General features: G+C 40.5%; 1 protein-coding gene across 1 annotated transcript; it reads left to right on the top strand.

Annotated features, from left to right (window-relative positions):
* The first annotated feature begins 328 nt into the window (after nt 1-328).
* Nucleotides 329-16,105, top strand: LOC131686896 (protein krueppel-like). Its single transcript, XM_058970902.1, has 2 exons — nt 329-444; nt 14,523-16,105. Exons 1-2 carry the CDS (start codon nt 405-407, stop codon nt 16,103-16,105), a joined length of 1,623 nt encoding a protein of 540 aa, XP_058826885.1. The 5' UTR covers nt 329-404.
* Nucleotides 16,106-17,308: the final 1,203 nt, after the last annotated feature.

Here is a 17,308-nt window from a genome sequence, read left to right as displayed (position 1 = left end):
CAAAAACCAACCAAAGGATTCTGGATTACTAAAGAGTTTGGTGCGAAACCCAACCGGCTGCTACACTACCGATCGAATGACAGCGAAGCGCAGTGAATGCAACGGTGCAGCTAGTGCGAACCAGAGCGACTCAGTTGTATTATCGAGTTTGTTGTTGCAAATAGTGCACACCATTTGTAGTAGTAATCGTAGCAGTAACAGTACTAATAGTAACGTAAGCCTGGACACAACAAGTCAGTATCATTAGGCGCTTACCACTGTGTGTGTGTGCGTGTTGAACCATTGAAGTGCCGCGAATTTCCGCGTGATCGGTTGTTTGGCGTTTGGTCAAGCAGCAGCGAAACGAAGACGGCACACCGATTGAGTAGTCGTCCTACAAACACCCCCGTTGATCCAAGCAGGCAATGGCATTGTCATTGCTGCAGGAAGCGCAAACAGCACGAGGTGAGTTGGTTCCTTTTTTTTCTATGTACTGATAAACTTGAATGATGATTGTAGCCTTGATCTTCGTTGGATGGTGAAGCGAAGCGATCTGGCTGGTGGGGGGGGGGGAATTATGCCAATGCTAGAAGTTGGGTAGGTGCCGAAAGAATTTCATTATCTGGATTGTCGAGTACCAAAAATTATCAAACGCAAGCAATTCTTAATAGGGCATAACTTAAATAAGTTGACTTTGAATGTTTCGTGTTTTACTCGTCAGTAACTGACACCAACTTGCTATCAGTTAGACGATGTATCCAAACTAAGTCCAAATTGGCGTCAGTTAGACATTAAATCCAAACAGTTCACACAACATTTGTGAAAGTCTAAAGCAACCAACTGGTTGGTACCGACATTAATTGTCTAACTGATAGCAAGTTGTTGTCAGTTACTGATGAGTGGAACACGAAACATTGAAATCAAACTTAATTCTTGGAATTTTCTAAGCTAGCTGAATTAATCTTGATTCAGTTCAATGTTGGAATTAGATATTTCAAACGTGAGAAACACTATTTTTTAATTTGTATGTTTATAAACTCAAGTTTACAATGAATTTTGGAAATAGTTTAGATCTTAAAATGGTCGAGTAAGGGAATAAATCAACTACTCAAACTGATCTTATTTTCTTTTAAATCTATAAACGCGAAATATTTATTTTTTATATTTATAACCTACAATTTTTGAAATGTGTTATTCCTTACAATAAACGAATGAAAGTTTGCATTACCATTTCTATAGAAATTTGAAATCGACATGGAATATTATTTAATTAATTTAATAGAAAAATTCATACAGAATTTAGGACGAAAACAGTCTTCTAACCTAACCAAACATTTACAAATTTATGGATCTTCCACATTTTTTGAGAATTGGTCGCAAAACTATTCATGAAGTTATTTTAACATATTTGATAAATGCCCTATCCGTGGTGAAGCACGATTAATAAACTGATAATAAATGTAAGGGATAAGTTTGATCAAAAGGACAGGCTTTGATTTATTGGCACAAGTCGCCAGAAAAGCGTTGCTCCTCCTAAGACGCGAGCCAGTAGAAATCTGACTGCTTTCACGTGGTAAACGTTAATTTTTTATTTAACTAAATCTTAAAAGTTGGTATATCAAATTTGAAAATCATTCAGTTGATTCAATGTTTTTTTTTTTTTAAGTTGAGATTAAAACTGAGTTTCAAACCTATCTGCTTTCAAACCGTTTATTAGAAGCCAGTTTCGAACCTAACCAATCTGATTGGGCTCTAACCCAGAAAACATATATTAAGTTCCCTCCCATCGCTGCTATTTCGCGAGAACTCAACTCAGTTTCATTAAAAAGGTTTGTAAAAAGAATAACAAACCATGATCCATTTCGGTGTACTCAAGCAAAAGCGGTATAACATTCAATATCATGAGAAACCCTTTAATTTTTTTCAATAATCCAATTCTAATGAAAGAAGTAAGCTCTGAGCAAACAATGAAGCCGCCATTTTAAAAGCAGGCCCTGATCGAACGCTACGGTCGCCATATTAGAAAGTTAAAAATGTGAAACATAGAAATTGGCACCGTCAAGCTAACACAATGCGCCATTCAAAATAAACAAACTAAATGAAAGAGCCACCATTTTGACACTAGGTATTGAGAGCTTTTGAAGGAATCTTGACATGAATCAATATCGATTAGTTAACAATTTAGTTAACAAAATGGTCAAAACGGCTCGAAAAATCTTCAACTCGTTACACCGAATTACAAAAAAAACACGTCAATTTGTAAGCAAATTCAATCACTTCCTGTCACATCAGATAAGCGATTTAAAATGACTTGAGCCGATATCGTTTCTAGTACAAAGTCACAGTAGGTTCGCTCTAATATTTTTGAAATCCACGCAAAAATGACAGGTTCGAGCGAACAAATCATGACCCGACTCCAAAAAACGAAACCAGCATTAGTTTACACAAACGCCATTGTTTATACAATTTTATACAATTCATATGAAAAATTAAGCTGCTCCGAAGTCAGTACGAAACTGTAATCTGACGCACCAATCGTGACTACAACTTTCAAACTGCATTTACCGAATCTGATATAATAAATTTGTCAACTTTTCTATCCTTTAGTTTATCTGAATGTCTTGATTCGCAGACAAGTTATACTAATGATACAATAGAAACTACACTCGTTATGAACTCAGTAGGCTCTGAGCGGCCATCCCGTAGTTGAAGCCGCCATTTTGATGATCGAAAATCAAAGCTTTTATGTAAATTAACTTACCCCTCCTTGATATGAACAAAAATCGCGCCATGAAGTGATTACTTTGTGGAACTTTATGGTGCAAATACGACACGAAAATTTTTAACCGATTAAAAACGGAACGCCATTTTGCACGCAAAATTTAACCGCAAATTCCACTTTCTGTGCCGAAGTATCTTCAGAAATAATAACCTAATAAATAAGCGAATCGTTAAACGATTCAGAATTCATGAAATTCAATTGATTCTCTAACAACTTATTCAAATAACTAACTTTTTTACGTCAAACGGCTCAAAACGCCAATTTTGTAAATAATTCCTAACAATGGTCTGTTCATACAGAGTTGAAACCCAAACGTCAAATATCAATCGATTCTCAGAACACTTACCCATATGATAAAAAGGAAACTACACTCACAATGAGTAGAGAAGGTTATGATCAGCCATTTTGTAACTAGCTAAAGCCGCCATTTTGTTGTTGAACGAAATGGAACGCTTTGGCGAAATGCCTCAATTCGTGAGTACTTTTTCACGCAGACGTTTCTTACAATGAGAGACTCTCTTTGTTGATTTTCTCTTTTTATAATCATGGCACATGTTACAACACTTCCCTATCATTTTATAGTACAGATCGAGTGAAGATTGGTTTGGCTTGCATATTATGCAAAGAGTTGAGGAGCAAATTTAAAGAAATTTATATGAAGAACCGACCTCTGAATACCTTTTTATCATTTATTCGTCGCTGTCATTCCAGTCGAACACATGAGCTGCGAATGACCTTGTTCGAGACCGGTTCGAAAAGATTTTTCTACACGGAAAAATAAAACAACCCGCAGAATAAGTTCTTTTAACTTAAATTTAGATACTTTTGAGTTTTGCGTCACATTCGCAGTTATTAGTGTTGCCAAAAACAAAGCGAAAGATTCGACTCAGTCGAGGTCTTCCGTGGAATAAGGTACTTTTGAGTTGTTTAAGTAATTAAGTAGATTCAACTTAAATTTAAGTATATTTAACTCAAAGTTGTATATAAAAAACCTATCAATGAGTTGTGATTTTTACCGTGGTTCAAGGGAAACTACCTTCAACACGGTTTACCTAATTTTACCTTGTTCCACGATACCCCGAGATTGAGTCAAAAGATCTCAACTTTTGGTAGTTTTTCGTATCCGTGTAGATTTTAATACTATTGACGGGTCTCGTGCTCGATGAAAATGGCACCGACAGCAAAATGATAACCAAACGATTGAGATATCAAGACTTTATATAAAGATTCAGTGCCTTTAGTCAAGACAAACCGAGCACTTAACAGAAGAGAAAGTAAACAATGGGAGTCTCTTATTGTTAGATACGTCTATTAAAAAAAGTACTTTAGAGTGGATGAAAGGGACAGAAATGCCTGTTACATCACAAAGGCTAAAAACAAGTGACTTAGATTTGCGGAACAAAATGGCTGCTTAAAGGTCTTATACCCAAAACTTCGAATCGAAAAACGGAACGCTATTGTATAGGCAAATTATAGCGAAAAAAGTCACATTTTAAACCGAAATAACTTTGAAGTAAATATCCTTGATTATTGGCTCTAAATATAGATTATCTAATCTGTTTAGTTTCTATATTAGGATTATGAACTTTTCCGCCGTTCAGCTTATCTTAATAGCAACCGATTCTTATACAACTTATTAAAACGTTAAAATCGGAATTACATTCGTATTGAAATAAGTTGGCTAAACAACTATCTGAATGACATAGATTTGCGGAACGAAATGGGCCTACAAACGACTTAAACGTTCGCTATTTCATAAACCAATTAAATCGCAAAGATCACTATTATATGCCGAAGTACCTTCAAATCTGAAACCTTATTTATAGGTTTCGAACTTAATCTACCAAAATTTTTTATCAGACATAACAAATGTAAAAACATTTTGGCCAATCAGCTTACCTAAATGTCAATTGATTCTCAGATTACTTATACATATGATACAAAGGAAACTACACCCTTAATGAGTTAAGCAAGCTCCAATCTGCCCGTGTTGTAGCTAGTTAAGGCCGAATTTTTTTTGAACGAAACGAAACATTTTTGCGAAAAGTCTCATTTCTTGAGTATTATTTTGCATAGACGCTCTTTGAGGCTCTCACAAGGAGAGACTCACTTTGTTTACTTTTGATTATTACGGCGCCATTACAAAATTTCAATATTGTTTTCTAGAGTCGGTCGTATAACGATTTTTTTGGTTAGAATATTTTGCAAAAAGATGAGAAGCAAACGTAAAAATGATAGGATAATCAACAGAAGAGGAATTGAACAATGGGTAAAAAGCAATAAGAGAGATTGCTACATAGGTCAATTTAAAAAAGTATTCTAGAATTGTTGACATAAACATTAAACGATTTTAACACATTATATTTAACAGCTATACATTGTCTATCTACATTTGTGGAACAAAATTCCGAAAAAAAACTTTTTTTTTTGTATTCGCGTATATTTTTTAGTTTTTTTCTACCACGATAAAGCGATTATAACGTTTTTTATCATTTCAAGACTTTATAGTACGACTTTGTCGTCGAGCCCTCAAGAATTTGCATCTTTTCCGGCCATGACTTCATCATTTGAGTAAAAGCTCTTACCAGTAAGCCATCTTCATAGTTGGAAACAGTTAATAGTCACACGAAGTCGTTTCCGAAGAAAAAGCGGTGTGGGAAGCGTGTTCACAACCTAATTCGGTCGGAGCATAATGCTTGTTTTAAAACATCAGTCGGCATGCAAAGTGCGAGTTTCAGTTTTCGCATATTCAAACAATGATGTAAAATGTTAAATCAACATGCTGATGCGATGCTTGCGGAATTTTAATTTTCGATAACTGGTCACGAAACGAACGATTTTTTTTAATTATTCCGCCGTAGTCACTACGGACAACCTGCCGCAACGATGGTTCGATATTTGTACTCGTGCGACCAAATTTTAATTAATACGCCTCTCTTTTAGCCTTTGTTTTCGATAAAGCAGTTGTTTTCGATTCAAGCAGATTTATGCTTGAATAATAATCTTAAAAGAGAACCCTGAATATGATTTTAAGACACACTAGGGGACATTCCGAAAGCTGTAAAACTTAAATTAACATATTATGTCTACTTCTTCCTCATGGCCACACTCTAACTAGAGTGCTCTATTTAAGCTGTCTAAACTGACACCTGAACCTTACAAAATTAGGGATATTACAAATGTTTAACTAATCCAAACATCAATCGATTTCTATTCCGGGGGAATTTCGCCATCTTGTTGATCGCACGCTTTTTTGCAAATATTTCCTTCACTTATACAGCACGAAAAAAGGCGATAGAAATAACTTGCAAGGTCATATACTTGCTATTCAAATGTTAAAAACGAATCGCCACTCTACAATCAATTCAAATCACTTTCTGTTTCGTAGCTTGACATTCGAACGGAAACCCAAATCGTCACTCGAAAATGATAACTACACTCGTCGTGGGACAAGTAGGCTGTGATCGACTGACTGTTTTTGCAGCTAAACCGCCATTTTGTCGATCTGTTCTGAGCGCTTTATGTAGTAGATAATTCTCATTCTGTGATATTAACAAAATGTACGATTAGTTTTGTCTTCACATCTCGCCCTGAGCAGAAGCAAAAAATTGTCCCGCGCAAGTGAAACAGTCAATTCTACCTAAAAATCAATCGATGCCTATCACACAAGCAGTCCATATAACAATAGCCTATACCTACTGTGCGATTTAGTGATGAGTGACGGTGCCCAGCAAAAAGCAACACAGATACGGCCGAACTGTGTTGCTGTAGATTTTTCGAAATGCCCCGTAAGACCAGCCATTCGGGAAGTGGAACAGTTATTAAAAGTGCAGATGAAACTCAATCTGGCTGAAGTGAAAACCCTACAAATGCATCATATCAAACATTGCGTGCTGATTTCGTTCAATAACATTAACCAAGCTGAGTCATTCGCCTCGCGAAACAACATGCAGCACACCGCCGAATGCGGCAATGTTAAATGTAGCATTCCCGTATACATCGAGAACGGCGCTGTAGAAGTTCGGGTCCATGATTTGGCTACGCGTACCCCTGACGGCGCGATTAAAAAATGCTTGCAAAAATACGGAGAAGTAGACTCCGTTACACATGAGACTTGGAGGAATTTTTTCCCGGGCATCCCTAACGGTGTTCGTGTGGTGAGAATGCGTGTGACCAAGCCAATTCCCTCATACATAACCGTCACAGCGTTAGGAAGTGACGATGTTCTCATTCATCAAACATCACTAGTCACGTACCCAGGGCAAATTCCTACGTGCCAGTTCTGCACGAAGAAGCTGCACCTCGGAAAACCTTGCGTAGAAACTGTTAAGGAAAACTTAACCAATCCAACTGAAATCAGCCCAGAACCATCTTACGCTAAACCACTAACAGCTGCAAAACCAACATCTTCGGATCAAGCACCAACAACCAGCAACAACAACAACGAAACGAATGCCGAAAAATACGAACATACAATGACGACCGATAAGAGTAAGACACAAACTGGAACATCTGACCGCGAGTAGCAGGAAAGTAGTACGGAAGAGGACATGGACATGTACGACAACGCGAAAGAAGACAAACGGACCGAACCTCAAATGGCAGTGGACAACACTGGCAATATTTCGCCCCCTAGAAAAAGGATCTCAACACGCAGCAGAAAGCTGCGTATGAACGAGACAAAAAACTTAACCTAGTTGTTTTTTTTTATTTATTGTAAAAAACGAACAATCGGCCTCGTTGAGCTACCGCATTTGGGCCTAATAAATTTAATAATCATAAAAAAAAAAAATGTACGATTGATACACATTATAACAAAAAAACTGTTTCAAGTGACACGAGTACAGAACAGAACGACAACTCAAACGACGCCGAGTTGGAAAACGGACGCCATTTTGTAAGCAAAAAGGTCATGCAAAACGGAAATCAGATTCTGTTATAAAATTTAATGCATAGCAGAAACCTGATTCATCACTTATGATAACAGATTTTAATCAAAACTTTATTGGAGAAATACAGTTACAGCTTACAGGGTGAACTTAATTTCTTGGTTTGGTTTATTAAGCTACGTGCTTTTTGGTAATTTCCAATGCCGTTGATCTCAAATATACGAATCGATTTTTTTAAAATTATGTTTAGAAAATTATTTTAAGAATTTGAATTAACAAGGCAACACCTTTCATTCAACCATCTTGACCCCATTTGCTGCGTTAACTGTCAAAACTGTGGCTGAAACTGTTGTCCAGTAAGACCAATAGCATCAATCAAGAACCTGTTTATATTTTCTTAGAAAACCATTCATTCTGAGTAACTTGAATTTAGGCAATCATCTCTCGTCGCCATGTAATGAGATTTGCGCGTTTATTTAGTTATGAGTTTTGAAATAAAAAGTCCAGTTTTGACACTTTTTACTCAAAATATGACTAAAAATTCCCAAATTTAAAATTTATTTGGGAACTGAGAACTATCTAAACGTGAAAAAGAAGCATCTGGCACATTTATGTTCAGTATATCAATGTTGAAAAATTAATTTTGTGATACTTTATCTTTCTCTTTTACTTGTCACTGAATTTAGGAACAAATTAGGATGAAAATTTTGGATTAAAAGTATGTAGTTTTTGACATTTTTATCCCCAATTTCAAAACTTAGTGAACTTATTTCATGTCTAGATGCACTTTTTATATTGATTTCGGATTTGAAGAAACCCAACGTAACCGAGACCTATAAGACGGAGTTTTGGGCAGCAAATACCCGGTCCATGCCAAACGGTTGTTCTACATCTACACCGAACCCGAATTTAAGTAGCCCGAGCCTCAATGTCCCACTCGAATCGGATAATTTTGAGTCTTAAGAATCCAACCCGACCCGAACTTGAGGATTATACATTTAAAAGAACCTGTTTCCGTCGGGTCCGAGTTTCGACTCTAAAAACAAAACCGAATAATTTGCGATGAAATCAGCTACGTGTGCGACACTCTGAGAGATCGAAATATCTTACTGTTCGTCTTCTGCGTGATTTAAACTCTGATCGCAGTTAGCCCAGCGCCAGGTTTCGGACTCAAACATCCAAATTCGATCAGCACCAATGGTTGGAATCGTTTTATTCGATTTTAACTCTACCATTCGGTGGTCGGCCCTTGAAAATGTCAAATCGTCCTGCAACCATTAGTTTTAAAGTTTTAGATTCTACTGTTAAGCAGGGTGTTTGAAACTTACAGAAACCGATTTGACGTCGGGTTCCATTGGGTGCGGATCAGATCTTAATTTTGGGTTAAAAAGCAGCACTTAATCATAACTATAAAGTCAGCTGCCTTTGCGACACTCTGAGATGTCAAGATTTGCAAAAGATACTTTTTCCAACGTAATTGAAAACGTTTCTTTAGCCCTCCGGGTCCGAGTTTTGTGCTCAAGTACTCAAAACTCAACAATCTCTAATGGATGGGGAATTCATTTAATCTTAACGAGAACCCCGTTGAACCCGACTAAGCCCGATTATCATAATGAAGTCAGCTACCTGAGCGACACTCTTCAAGGTTTATCAGTTTTTCCAACGTGATTCGATATTAGCCCGCTGAAACTGAGTTTTTTAGCCCGCTGAATTCGAGTTTTGGTATTTTCGTCCGCTGAATCCGAATTTTGGAGCCCGCTGAACCCGGGTTAGGACCTCTGAACCGGAAAATTTCCATTTGATTTATCATCAATATAAACGGTGAGCACGAAAATGCGGTACTTGGTCATCATATTCCAAACTCGACCAGAGCACACTGAGTTTGTATTTAAAGCTAGAGTAAAGTAAAGTATTAGAGCTCTACAATCCCTAATGAAAGACCATCATGGACGGATTTCCTTTATTCTGGTCGAGAGCCCGGTCGAACTCGACCTTTTCTGTGAAATCAACTACCTGTGCGATACTCAAGACCGGAACGTTTATTAGTTTTTCATTAAATTCAAAGCTCAATTTCAGTTCGCCGAGTCCTAGTTTAGAAGCCGATCATAACCACGTTGTCCGCTATCTATGTAACACTTTTCTATTTGGTAATATCCATAGGAAAGTACCACAGCTTAATCCAATAATAATTGAAATTGACGCTATCAGATCTCTTAAATTTAATCAAAGTCTTTGATGGTCAGATTTAATTTATTCTGGTCGAGAGCCCGGTCGCACCCGACCGTTATTACGAAGTCAGCTACTTGAGCGACACTCCTCGTGGGCGATACGTTTAACAGTGATGTGGTTCAACACGATTCAAAACTCATTTTTAGTTACCCGATTATGCGATTTAGGCACAAAGATCCTATCCAAACCATTTTTATTTAATTTATTCTGAAAATGAATGCCACCTAGACACTCAAATTTGAAGAATCTAGACCCTGATCGGATTAGAGTAAGATCATGTTTTAAGGGTAAAACACCAGAACTCACTTAATAGCATGAAGTCAGCTACCTGCGCGTCTGCTATTTCGATGTCGAAATAGCAGACAAACAGTTATTTTTAAACTAAATCTAAAAATTATTTTAGCCCGCCGTGTCTATTTATTGGAATCAAACTCGTCTAATGGTTCGGTTCAATTTATTCCAAACAAGAACTCATTCTGAACCCGATAATGCAATCAGCTACCTGTGCGCCACTCTTCAAACTCGTCGTCTTTCAAATGCGATTCAATACTCAATTTCAAGCTGTCTTTTTCAAGTTTTGGACATAATTTTCCGAACTGATGCTTGACCTAAGCATTATTTAATGATCTAGATTAATTTAACCAGACAATTTGGAGCTCTAATCTCAAAAACAGAACCACACTCGACTTGAATCCAAGCGTTTAAATCATGAAAACCCGACCTAGAAAGAAGAATTTAAAACTTAGAGAACCTGAACTCAACTCGGAGCTTGCCGGATACAGATTTGAGGTTTAGAAAATTCTGATACTGATTACCACAATAAATCATAATGTTACGCTGTTCGAGATCAAGAAAGTCGTCTAACAGTTTTTTTTTTTTTTAATATATGGCAATACTAAATTTTAGCCCATTGTGTTCAATTTTTGCAATAAAATAACTGAACTCGACTATCATTATTCTTCTTGATTCATTTAACAAAAGTTCAACCCGAACCCGAAAATCTGTACTTGATCCGCGAAACTGCAACCAGAATCAAATTTAAAATCAAACTTCAGTTCAGCGAGTCTGCTTTTTTAGAAAAAAATATCCGAGCATCTTTAATGGCCGGGGTTCATTTAAATTCCGCACAAGAATATGACCCAAATCAAATCGGTATTATGAAATCAGCTACCTGAGTGCCACTCTTAGAGGTCAACAATGGTTGCAATATGGTTCAAAATCAATTTTAGCCTTTTGAATATGAGCTTTAGACCGAACTGAGCAATCTTCAATGATCGAGGCGAGTCATTTATTCCAAAAATGCAACCGAAAATTTATAAATCGGTGCTGCAAACCTTTAAATTTAGAGAAACCGAACTCAGCCGCGAAAGCGACCGTCATAATGGAGTCAGCTACCGGTATATCCAAAATATACAAAAATTTTAATTTTTATATTAATACATTAATAGAGAACAATTTGCATTCTGGAAAAGTACAGAATTTGATTAATTTTGACCGATTCCAAGACACAGATTCACTCCAACGTTGATTTTTTCAACCATGAGGCGTCACTTTCGGAACTGTCACTTTTAATTTAAGCCATTTCACTTTGAACTAACCTGTTCATCTGAGATTTCCATAAGAAACAACCTCTTCAACAAGAAACACACAATTCTACTCTACGCGACGGTCAACATCCTCCGTCGAAAAATAACAACAAATCAATCCTCGCTCGCTGAGCCTTGCTGTGTTTTGACAGTGACAACTGCTTCCTCTGCGGCGGCCACCTTTACGTTTGAGTAAAGTGTTAAAATTCATCGCTAGAGCAAATCAAATAAAACATTTTGCAGCAAATTTCGCACTCACTCACCTCCATTTTTTTTGTTCATTCAGCTTTGTTCGAAATATTCGGACCGGACCAATTCCTCTTGTTTCGCTGTAAATCATACTAATGCCCCATTTAATTATTCAAACTCGTGTTCTTCGTTGGCAATTTGTTTCTTCTTCTTCTCAAGTGACCATTAAAAACGAGTTCAACCCGCCTACTATTCGCATGCCGCAGACAGTATCAAGGAAGATGAACGCCGCCGTCGCCGCCACCGATGTCGCATCCGCCAACGCACAGAACGGACAACTGTCAAAAAAATGAGCTGACGACCGGTCGGCGATGGCGGCGGCACAGTGCACGGCGTTCGTTTATTAAACCCTCTCCTTTCTATTCTTGTGCTTCTTTCATCTGTTCGGCATCGCGAGCTCAGTTCAATTCTGAAAATTAAATTTATTTGAAGCTTGGTGACCTTTTCGCAACCGCAACCGCGGCTAGAGCCATTGCTGAAAATTCCAGCATTTCGCTTCGCCATGCTAATTTTACTTCACCGTCCCGCTCCGTTGGGCTTCCTCGCCCCTCGCGCAACGGGGTAAGAAATAAAAAATTTAAATATCTTCTAAAATATACATAAAAGCTCGGATCTCGGGTTGGAATGAGAGGACATTCTTTCCACCCCTTTCTGCGCCGTGTTGGTTCGAAAACGGCAAACGACGAGCGGCGTAATTAGTTTGAATAAGGGTTATTTTCTTTTAATCTTGCAACCGCTGTATATTTTTTTGTATTCCTCCTTGGATACATAACCGAACCGAGAGGGGGACAAGCGAGCGATTCCAGGTCCTCTCAGCTTCCTTATTAAGTACATAAAGAAAGGAAAAGTCGAAACCGGGGTCGGGGTTGGTGGGACGGGAAAGCGTCTTGGTGCTTGTGTCTAATGCTGCAGGGTTGGGGCTGCTGGCGGCGGCTGATTTACGCGTGGGGAGCTGGTTGCCTGTGCCGGTTCCCGTCTTATCAGCCGACGAGGGGTGCTGCATTAACAACGTAGAAGTTCGCGAAAATGTTCACTTTTATCCCTTTTCTTCCATCGTCGCATCGTCGTCGTCGGAAAGAGCTTAGCTTCCGCACAAGGCAAGCCGAACGGCTTGGTGTGTAAGCATGATTGATGGAATGGGAGAGAGCCTTAATAATCAAACGGGAGGCATTTTTTCTTCATTTGCCTTGGTTCTACGGCAGGTTTCATGTGAAGCGTTTTTTTCCTTCTTGTTTCTTACACAAACAAGAAGAAAGGGGTTTGGAGACGAAAAAAAAACCTGCGTTGAAAGTTCGTCGTGTGCCGCAACCAAGGAAAACACTTCCGCAGAACGCCATAAAAAAGGGGTGAAATCATAAACACATAGTAATAAAATTATAAATAAAGGATTAGCTTCGGTTTCGGTGTTCCCAACAGGGGCGAACAAAACAAATCAATAAAAATCGTTCCGTCCGGGTTACAGAGCGAAGCGCCGCCAGAGTGATCTGTTCGCCGACGGCGACTTTCAGGGTTGTTCGCTTGCCGACGGCACTTGATGCTCGGATCCTGCAAAGCCTACTTCCTGTCCTGCCGCTTGTGATCCGCTCATTAATTTATGAATGGACCGAACCAACTTTCCCATCGTCTGCTTCTGCAGCGAGCGAGCGAGCGAAGAAGACAAGACGTGACTCGAATTACTCGTCACGATCGACCATATGTAAATAAATCATTTCACACTTATCCTTCTCGGCGACTCGGCTTACATCCCATCCGATTCGATCCGCCGCAGACGGTGGTGCGGAATAGCAAGTGTTTTCCCGCGTATTTTTTTCACCCGACGGAACAACTTACACACATGGGGCTCAGTTTCGGACGGACGGGCGGAAGTGGAAGCCGGCATTTTTCCGCGTGAAAGCGAAAGTCGTATCCTTTCGGATGCACTGCACAAACACATACTCACATACGCGGGGAACTGTACGTCCAACTCGTCCTAGAGACGAAGGGTGTGGGGGAGCCTTTTCCGCAGCCGTACGGCATCGTGGGTAGACATACGAGAACGTGCTGGCAATTCAACCGTCTAGCCATCACCGATAGCTCCGTCAGACGGAAAAAGGGGATCTGGTCGCGGGTGATGGAAAGGGGTTTTTGTTTTGCTTCCTGATTCGCACACACGACGGATTGTTACTCGCTCTCTTACACACGCTCACACATTCGAAATGGGCTTCGGGAGCGAGTTGACTGCTAGGAATCCTTTCGACCTCGTCACTCCCATACTACTCACATATGAGCGGAAAAGTGGGTTACTTCTTTTACGATGGTTTGTTTACGTTTTTACGAAGTTGTTCATTCATACTAAACTCGTGTGCCCCGAGCTGAACGAGGCAGCCTACTGTGACGAGCCAATCATTCTAAAATCTTACGACTCGCTGCAGGGATGTATACAACCGCTGAGTTGATGGTTACTGCGATACATTCGCTGAACAGCGTTGCCAGCAGGGAAGCTTCTCCGCCGATGCTCAACGAAACGATTGCAAAATAAACAAGAGCTACAAAAGGAAAACGAAACTATAATTTCCAGCTCAAACAATCAGCTGCTGCTGCTGCTGCCGCTTGACGACATATCAAATATCACCGAACTGCTTATTTTGTTAACTAATTTAATCCCGAAGAAACACACTCGACGCCAGCCAGTAAAAATCGATAGCTTTTTAGTCGCTTCGCTTCATCTTCCCCTCGTCCAAAATGGGCGGAAAAGATTGAAGAAAACAGCACGCAAGCACGGTCCCGAATCAAATCAAATTATTAATTTCGTTTTCCGCTTCTTTACAGGATTAGCCGCCATCCGTACCCTGCAAGGCATGAAACGTGAAGACGATCGCAGTATGTCCGTGTCACCGCCGTTGACCGGTCAGCTCCATCATCACCACCACCACCACCAGCAGCAGCAGCATCACCTGAACATGAACGTAAATCACAGTCCAACCATTTTCGGGGGCTATCACCCGACGGCTTCGGCCATGGGAATGCTAGCGCCTCAGCTGCTTGCCAACCAAACGGCAGCCGCCCTGATGGCTGCCGGGCTGCCAATGTCTCTACGAGCGACCTTGGCTACCGGTTTGTTCCCACCGCATCCGGCCCTGTTTGGAGCCTGGGCACCACCTACACCGAACAGTAACAATAGCAGCCCACCGCCACCACAAAGCCCCATTTCACCAGCCCTGAGCCAAAAGAGTTCCAAATCACTGAAACTCACTGCCAACAACAACAACCACATCGTATCGACCACCTCGGAGTTCCTACCTCAGCAGAAGAAACCGGCCAAGCGGAAACAGCTCACGGTTAAACCGGAATCCGCACTGCTACACATGCCCAGCCACACCACCATGCCCGTTGACATCCCGAATCTGGACATGGTTAGTCCGGGTCCTATCTCACCACCTACCTCTGGCTCGTCACCGCAATCCAACGGAAGCGTCGAAATGCCGCCCACCATAACTACCTCCACTAGAGACCCCTCCCGGGACAAAGTTTTCACCTGCAAGATCTGCAACCGCTCGTTCGGTTACAAACACGTCCTTCAAAACCACGAACGAACCCACACCGGCGAGAAACCCTTCGAATGTCCCGAGTGCCACAAACGCTTCACCCGGGATCACCACCTGAAAACCCACATGCGACTCCACACCGGTGAAAAGCCCTACTCCTGTACCCACTGCGATCGCCAGTTCGTCCAGGTCGCTAACCTCCGGCGGCACCTACGGGTCCACACCGGTGAGAAACCCTACGAGTGCGAAATGTGTGAACAAAAGTTCAGCGACTCCAACCAGCTGAAAGCTCACATGCTCAGCCATAGCGGCCAACGGCCGTTCCACTGTGATAGATGCAACTCAAGCTACCGCCGGCGGCACCACCTTCTGCATCACAAATGTGGCATCACAAGCCCACCAACGCCGGCCATCAGCCCGTCGATGTCACTGTGCGATCAAAAATCCGGCTGCTCCGAAGTGTCCGACATGTCGATGGAACTCAAACACTCCGTTCTGCTACACCCCAAATTCACCGGTCTAGCAATGCCGCTCGACTTCAGCTCACCGGATGTCCGCCATCAGCAGCAGCAGCAGCACCACCACCACCCGGCGGCCATCGATCTGCGATCGGTTGTCCGAACACCGCAGCAGATCACCCACATCAAATCTGCCATGCCGGAGCAAACCGAACCGGAAGACCTCAGCATGCACTCGCCCCGTTCTCCGGTCACCATGGAGGAACTGGAAGAGCTGGACGATGCTGCCTCGCTGTACCTGAAGCAACGCCAGCAAAAACTGGCTTACGCTGCTGTTGCTGCGGCGGCCGCTGCCGCCGCTTCCACCAACAACAACGGCGCCGCCCAACGTCACGGTATGGAAGCTTAAACTCAGCTCTGGATCCCTCCTCACATTGACGGTAAAACAAAATGGCTGGTTAGTTGTTTTTTTATCTGTTTCCCTATGCTTTGCAAAAATGAAACAGACCAACCGCCGAACCCCCTCAAATACTGTTGTCAACGGATACCAAATAATCGAAGAATGCCAAGAGAAAAAAAGTAGCTTAGATAAGTGAAAAAGCCATATATATGAAGCATATATTTAATTCAAAGAAAATCTATATATTAATAATCGTCGACTATAGCACCTTACAGTAATCGTCTTCTTGAAAACAAAAAAAAAGTCACATTCAACCGGGAAAGCTCGTAACTGCGATGCACGTCGCCATTTTGTCCACCGACGCCTAACCTGTATATAGAAACCAACCACCACGTGCGTACACTGTACATAACCTATACATACCTATATTTAAAATCGCAATCCATGTGTTGTCCAGAACTGTCAAACAGAGCACAAAATGGCGATCTGTTAACTGGCTTTCCCGGACAGCTGTACCAAAAAAAATACTAACAAAATCGCAAACAACGTGTACAAAAAACGGGTTCTACCATTCAAATCAGGGAATTTTACCACATTTTAATGCATAATCTATAGCAGCCAACTTCTTCTACAAGTAAAAAAAAATACATCGCACGGTGTGAAATGTCAAAACATCCTAGTTGGGATCATTTTGTTTGCTAAAAGAAAACTTGTTATTTGATTTGATTTTGTTTCCTAAACGAACAAACGAGTTATAGTAATGGTATGCAAGTTCCTCCTCCAAATAGAAGCAAACAAAGTAACTAGAAACAAAAAAATAACACACACATCCATACTATATTCAAGGAAACGTGCGCTAGGGTGCCCGAAACGGAATGGTCTGATACCAGAGATCTGACAATTAATGAGAGAACTGATTTAGGTCGCAGCAAGCGGTAGCAAAATTTGTTTTGTTATATTTTCCGCGTTCGCGAATTGTTTTTAGTGTATGTTAGGCTCGGTTTTAGAGGTTTTTGGTTGTTTTATTTTAATACGTGGTCTGATTTTATTCGATAGAATCTCATGATTTCATTCTAGTTTTTTTTTTGTTTATAATTTTAAGTACAAAGCAGCGAAAAATCAAAATTTGAATTCTATGGTTTTAGGTTCTTTGGAATAGTGGAAATAAAACAGAAGGCTTCCGATAGCCTTATAAATTGTATATTGCTATTA

The sequence above is a fragment of the Topomyia yanbarensis genome, chromosome 3 (assembly GCF_030247195.1).
Source record: "Topomyia yanbarensis strain Yona2022 chromosome 3, ASM3024719v1, whole genome shotgun sequence".
Lineage (NCBI taxonomy): Eukaryota > Metazoa > Arthropoda > Insecta > Diptera > Culicidae > Topomyia > Topomyia yanbarensis.
The sequence above is the reverse complement of the archived record's forward strand: the minus strand, read 5'-3'. Positions and strand labels throughout refer to the sequence as shown.